Source organism: Balaenoptera acutorostrata, chromosome 20 (genome assembly GCF_949987535.1).
Source record: "Balaenoptera acutorostrata chromosome 20, mBalAcu1.1, whole genome shotgun sequence".
NCBI classification, from domain to species: domain Eukaryota; kingdom Metazoa; phylum Chordata; class Mammalia; order Artiodactyla; family Balaenopteridae; genus Balaenoptera; species Balaenoptera acutorostrata.
The window spans coordinates 57553153-57559967 of record NC_080083.1 but is presented as its reverse complement, the minus strand read 5'-3'; the positions used below and the strand labels follow the sequence as shown (position 1 = coordinate 57559967).

General features: G+C 57.9%; 1 protein-coding gene across 1 annotated transcript; it reads left to right on the top strand.

The window, feature by feature from the left end:
• Positions 1 to 1863: 1863 nt before the first annotated feature.
• On the top strand, positions 1864 to 5810 carry GPR142 (G protein-coupled receptor 142). The gene is given in 5 exon segments (XM_007185615.3): positions 1864 to 1955; positions 2786 to 2880; positions 2882 to 2933; positions 3789 to 3947; positions 4564 to 5810. Coding segments are annotated over 4 exon segments (1125 nt in total). The 5' UTR covers positions 1864 to 1955; positions 2786 to 2838; the 3' UTR covers positions 5436 to 5810.
• Positions 5811 to 6815: the final 1005 nt, after the last annotated feature.

Here is a 6815-nt window from a genome sequence, read left to right as displayed (position 1 = left end):
ACCTGCTAGAATTACATGGCTGGCATTTCAAGTGTGCAGGGATCGGGGAGGCCCCAGGTTGCCAAGAAGACTCAGGAGGGTCACCTCTGACTCCCCATCTCTGAGAGGCTCCACCTCTTACTAGCTCTAACTTCTGTTATCCCTGAAACCCCTCTACTGATTTAGAAACTGGCTTTCCAGGAATACGCATTCTCTGTTCTCATTTTCTTAGTCTGAGGTTTTCTGGAGTGTGTGCATGCACGTGTGTGTGTGTGTGTGTGTGTGCTATGTATGTGTGCACACGTGTGTATGTATGTGTGGTGTGTAGGTGTGCATGCATGTGTTTTGTTTTGTTTTGGCCACACTGCACAGCATGCAGGATCTTAGTTCCCTGACCGGGGATCGAACCCGTGCCTCCTACAGTGGAAGCGCGGAGTCCTAACCACTGGACTGCCAGGGAATTCCCTGCATGCATGTGTTTGTGTGTGTGGTGTGCGTGAGAGTCTTGGAGCTGGAGAGAAGAAGGAGGGCGTTCGCCCTGCCCAATCTTGGAGATGGAAGATCTGTGACAATCTGTTTTATTTTGCCCTGTCGATCTGGCAGCTCCATAATTCCTTGAGAGCAAGTCTGAGCTAGAACAGAGAGAGGTGTTACTTCCCACCCAAGGCAAGGGTATCTATAACTCAGGTGACTTGTCTGAGGTTTCACGGCTCGGAATGGGCAGAGCCAGGATTCCAGTGCTGCTTTGCTGCTTGACTTTTCTTTCCACAGCCCGATACTGTCTTTTCTGGGAAGCTACTGTGTTGGCCAAGAAGTTCATTCGGCCCTTTGGGTAACATCTTACGGAAAACCTGAACGAACTTTTTGGCCAACCCAATGTTTCAGTAGCCATAGACGATCCCCGTGGGGCAAGGAATCTCTAGTGCTGGAAAAGCAAGCTTGGGGCAGGATGTAGAGTTTCTGGATCTGTGGCGTGAGTGATCAGACACGGGACGACGGAGGGGTGGGCTCCCAGCCCCAGCCCCACCCCAGCTGCAGCCTCCCTTGCACCTGTGGCGTCTCCCTTCTCGAGCTAGGGTGCCCCCCAAACGCTTAGATTGGGGAAGAGGGAATCCTGAGCTTAGGTTCCAGGCCACGTGGATTCAGGGGGGCAGAGCGTTGCTAAACAGGAAGGAATTGCTCCCTGAAGTAACTGACATGATATTGAAAGCTTCCCCTGAAGCCGGGCTGTCCCGCGGTGGCACACCTGCCTTCCTGCTTCCATCCTGCTGTCCCCCGACTGGAGGGCCTTCCGCATCCGAGTGCTGTCTGCCTGGCCCACTTCCCCTCCCCGTAAAGCCCGAGCTCACAGTGGCCTCGTGCTGCCTGAGCCCCTGCTCTTCCGGAGAAGGTGGTGGGAGGGAGTGACCAGCGAACAGCTCTGGGGGAGGGACAAACCCACGTTCAATTTCCAACCTCCACTTGCTAGCTCTGTGGCCTTAGCATAGTTGCTGGACTTCTCTGAGCCTCGGTCCCCTCTTGTGTGAAACGGAGGTAACCTGAGTTAGCTTGAGGGGCTGCCGGGAGGGTGACACGTGTAGGACAGGGTAGGTCCTCAGGAAAAGTCAGCAGAGACCCTCACACCCGGCTGTAAACGGCCCCCTGCTCATCCACAGCCTCCTGGCGCAGGGAGGTGGTGGCCTGAGGAATTATCTGTGCTACTTGCACCCTCTGGGGCTGGAGTCCTGGACACTCTGCCTGGGGACCTGAGTGGGTAGTGCCTACTCTGGTCCCACTGTGCCACCCAGGGGACCTGGCCAAAGCCAGAGGACTCTCGGAGGACTGCAGGGTCAGGCCCCAGCCACCAGGGGGCAGCAAGGCCTCTGTGAGTTCCAGGGCTGCGCGTGGAGGTAAGGCTGGCGGTGGGCGTCCAGGTAGCTCCAGCCCCAGAATTGGGATCTAACTTAGGGAAAGCAGCTCCGGGACATTCCCAGAGGGTGAGTGTGGGAAGGGAGAGCTGGCTGGGCCTCAGCTCTCCTCCGAGTCACTCCACACGTTGTCCTGGGTGCCCGCTGTGGGCTGCACCGGTCGCTCTTCCCCGCATGGGGTTGGGGAGCTGGCCGGGCGCAGGTTCCAGCCTCTCCAGGGTGCAAGCCACGCCGGATGGTGTTGACTTGCCAGTGACTAATTTTCCTTAAAGGATGGTCCATTTCACCAGGGCCAGGAAAACAACAGCTTGCGAGGAGCCGCTGGGTCTGGGTTTCCCAGCGCTGCTGGCAGCCTGGTCAGGCTTCTGCTGGCCTGGCCATCACGGCCGGCACTGGGCATGGCTTCCTGCCATCCTTCCAGGCCAGCGGCCCCCCTGGGTAGTCTCCTTCTCGTCCTACCACCCGCAGCCACTGCGGCACTGAGTCTTTCAAACCTGGCCCGTGAGGCTTCTCTCCAGATCTGGGTCCTGCCCAGGGCAGCCTCAGCTCTCCCTCCCCAGCACTGGTTCCCTCCCCACAGCCCCCTCTGAGTCAGCTCCTGGAATCTGTCTGCCTTTCCCCAAAGACCTCACGGCCAGGGTTTGACCGCCAGACTGAGCCCAGGCCGGTTCCCAGAGTGCCCTGGAGCACGAGGCAGCCCAACCAGAGCCCTGATGCTACCCCCTCCCCAAGGTCTGCCTCCCAGCCTCGCCCCTCCCCTGCCTGTGCACCGCCCCAATCCTGCTTTGCTCCAGGCAGCGACTACTTTACAGACTGATTCCCCTCAGCCTCTGCCCCGCCCTCCCCTTCCTCCTCCTCCCTCCTCCCTCCTCCCTCCACCCCACCGCTCTGCACAGCAGGCTCAGGACTGCTGGAATAATCCTGGGGCAAACAACCGCTCGGAGAGCTGGCGATGATGAGAGGGAGCTGCTGGGACCACCAGAAAAAGCCACAGGGTGACCCAGGACTCAGGACCCAGGAGCATGAGGCTTGCAGGACAAGAGACAGGTAAAGCGCCTGGGGCCAGGGTGGGCGGGGGGAGTACGGTGGCAGGGCCAGTAAGGAATCTAGAGTCCGGGAGTGGCAAGCTTGAAGCGGATATGGAAACATCAAAAGCTGGAAGGTGAAACCTAAAATCCTAAAGAGTGGGCTAAGAGGGGCAGGGGCCAGAGCGTGAGGTTGGTCCTCATCCCGGACCGGCCACCTGCCGGCTGTGTGTGATGGCAGGCAGGTCACCTTATCCCCTCTGGACTCAGTTTCCCCATCTGAAAACTGGATCCATTCTAGCTCCAATAGCACTAGGAGAGGGTGCTCTCTAGCGTAGAAAGGAGCGGAACTTAGTAACGTCTCTCCTTAAAGAGGGGGGTGGCTGTCGGGTAGAGCAGTGCAGCTGCCGTGAGTTACTGTGGGTCAGGATCACCCGGGATGCTTTAAAAACACAGCTGCCCAAGCTCCGGTGCAGACCCTCCGGCTCAGGCTGCCTGGAGCAAGGCCCAGGGCCCCGGTATGTCACAAGCGCCCCACCCCCCAAGCCCCCTGCTGACTGTGCCTAGCAGCCTGTTTAGGGCCCTGCTTTCCAGGCTGAAGATCCACCAGGAGCAATAGGATGGAGAAATAATCTCTGTGTCAGCAAGAAACGCCACTGAGCGCTTCTTCCCATCAATGCGGGAGCCGGGCCACTACGGGGGTGGGCTGGGGTGCAGTGGGCTTGGCAAGAGGGATTACCGTTTGGCTGGGCCTGACCAGAGGTTCTGCACAGAGTGGGGGTGAGTAAAGCCCTCAGGGTCAGGGTCAGGGTAGGGCTGCTGCCAGGCCAGGCTGGAAAGGAACCAAATGCTCCAACCCACCCTCTGCGCTTCCTAGCTGGCCAGCTGCAGGTGACTCTGCCGTTCACACCCAATGGCAGTGGGCTGAGCCAGGAGTTTGAAGGCGATTGGCCGGAGATCCCAGAGAGGTCCCCATGTGTGGCCGGGGTCATCCCTGTCATCTACTACAGCGTCCTGCTGGGCCTGGGGCTGCCTGGTGAGTGGGGAGCTGGGTCTGGGGTCCTGGGGTTGCCCAGAAATTGGGGTCCTCCTTCAATCCTCTGGGCTGACCCCTGAAACCCAGGATCATAGACCCCAGGGCTCTCCTTGCCTTTGGGGGGTGATCTGGGTCACTGGAAAGCCAAGCATAGTGGGGAGTAAAAGTAAGGGGCTCTATAGCTAGACCCAAGTTTTCACCACAGCAGACAGCCCCCTTCTACCCCCAGGAATGGGCACCTCCTAGGATGACTAAGTTCGTGCAGGACCACCCCCACCTCCACCAAAAGCTTCCTGTACCATCCACTGCGTTCAGAGAGCAGAGCTGGAGGTTGGGTGGGGTGTGGATGCAGGAAAGGACGGGTGGAATTAGGGAATTGCCCATCCCTGCCCGTTGCCAGGGAAGCTGGTGTGTAAAGCAGTGGCCTACGGTGCATGACTGGACAAGGCAGGGCTGATCTGGTTCACCTTCCAGACAAAGTGAGGTTTAAGAAGGGTCTGGAAAGAGGAAAAGAGAAGCCAGAACCAGCAGGTGGGGAGGGACGATGAGAAAGCAAATCCGAGGAGCCCTTCTAACGCCTCTGACCTCTCCCCTCCCTGACCTTGGTTGCCATCAGTCAACCTCCTGACCACAGTGGCCCTGGCCCGCCTCGCCGCCAGGACCAGGAAGCCCTCCTACTACTACCTTCTGGCGCTCACGGCCTCGGATATCATCACCCAGGTAGTCATCGTGTTCGTGGGCTTCCTCCTGCAGGGAGCCGTGCTGGCCCGAAAGGTGCCCCAGGCTGTGGTGCGCGCGGCTAACATCCTGGAGTTTGCTGCCAACCACGCCTCAGTCTGGATCGCCGTCCTGCTCACGGTCGACCGGTACAGCGCCCTGTGCCACCCCCTGCACCATCGGGCCACCTCGTCCCCAGGCCGGACCCGTCGGGCCATCGCTGCTGTCCTTGGTGCTGCCCTGCTGACTGGCATCCCCTTCTACTGGTGGATGGATGTGTGGAGGGACGAGGACCCCCCCAGCACACTGGACAAGGTCCTCAAGTGGGCTCACTGCCTCATCGTCTATTTCATCCCTTGTGCCGTTTTCCTGGTCGCCAACTCGGCCATTGTCTGCCAGCTACAGAGAAGGGGCCAGAGTGGGCCTCGGCCCCGGGTGGGCAAGAGCACCGCCATCCTCCTGGGTGTCACCACGCTCTTCGCCCTCCTTTGGGCACCCCGGATCTTTGTCATGCTCTACCACCTGTACGTGGCCCCCGTCTACAGAGACTGGAGGGTCCACCTGGCTTTGGATGTGGCCAACATGGCGGCCATGCTCAACACAGCAGTCAACTTTGGGCTCTACTCCTTTGTGAGCAAGACTTTCCGGGCCACTGTCCAAGAGGTCATCCATGACGCCCACCTGCCCTGCACCCTGAGGTCACAGCCAGCGGGCATGGTGGCGGAACCTGTGCTGAAGCCTGCAGGACTCCCCAGAGGGGCAGAACTGTAGAGGAGGAGCCCGTGCAGGGAGCTTGGGGTGGCTCACTGCCAGATTACTGGGGTCCTTGTGGTTGCTGCCACAAAATGTTATCAACACCCTACTTGGCAATCTGGGGATGGAAGGAGAGGCTCCTTCCTTCAGGGGTGGCTTCCCAGGAAGCTAAATTAATGTTGGTTGAATGAATGAATGAATGAATGAGTGAATGAATAGATGGATGGATGGATGGATGAATATGAGTTGTTTCCAGGCCACCCCTTCCTGGAGCCCACCTCTCATTCCCTGAGTTGATTACTTCTCTGGCTTCTAGTTGCAATGCCAGGGAGAAAGGGAGATGTCCGCAGGATTCCAGGCCTTTCCTGGGCTGCGGGAACCAAATGCAGGGGGCCGAACAATGGGAGAGGGGCTGCCTGGGAAAGGGAGTGGTGTTTTTTTTTTTTTTTTTTTTTTGAAAGGGAGTGGTCTTAAGCAGATTCAATGCCCCAGCCCTGGGGCGACATAACCTCTGGGGTCTCTAGCATCCTGGACTGATTAAATCCCTTCCCTGGAACCAGAACAGGTTCAGGGGCCCAGAACAGCCCTGGGGCTGCACTTTTCATGGTTGCTGAGGACCAGGACTAAGAAAGAAAATGCCCTCTTAGCTCAGGGGCCAGGAGAGCGGGAAGGGGGATCCCGGCCACACCCCTGAGCTCACTCCTCTTGGAGAAGAAGCCTCTTTCTCCACCAAGGGGAGGAAGGGAGATGGCTCAGCCAATCTGAGACTATGAGGGGCTCTGCTCGGCCCCTCCCAGCCTCTCCTTTCAGTCATGCCAGCTGGGAGAGGCAGCTAGGAGAGATTAACAGACAAACCTCCCACCTGCTCCAGGCACTGGGTAAACACATTAGCAGTCTGCTTTCTGCTTTCAGATCAGACTGAGATGACCTTTCCCCTGAATGTGAGGTCCAGGCGGGCCCCCACCGGCACCCAACCCCTTAATGGGATCACAGAAAGGAAAGAGCCAGTTGTGTGCTGGGCAAACAGTCGGTGCAAAATAAATGCACTTGGCTTTCCCCCTTTCCTCTCTACTTCTCCCCACAGCAGGAATGTCCAGGAAGGGATTTTCAGCCACACCCAGAAGGAGGAAAAGGCAGGTCCCCAATCCTTTATCCACAATTCTAAACTCCAAAAACTCTGAAAACCAAGACAGTTTTCCTGAGTTTGCCACAAACACACCAGAATAGATACAAGACCACGTATGTCTTGGTGCTGTCCCGCTGCTTAGGTTCCGCTGCGGACTCTCAGTGGGTGTGATTTTGCAACAACTCCCTACACCCTGCCAGAATAGAGATCTGTTACTTTATCTAAACCATACATTACCTTCCTCTATTCTGAAAAATTCTGAATTCTGAGAC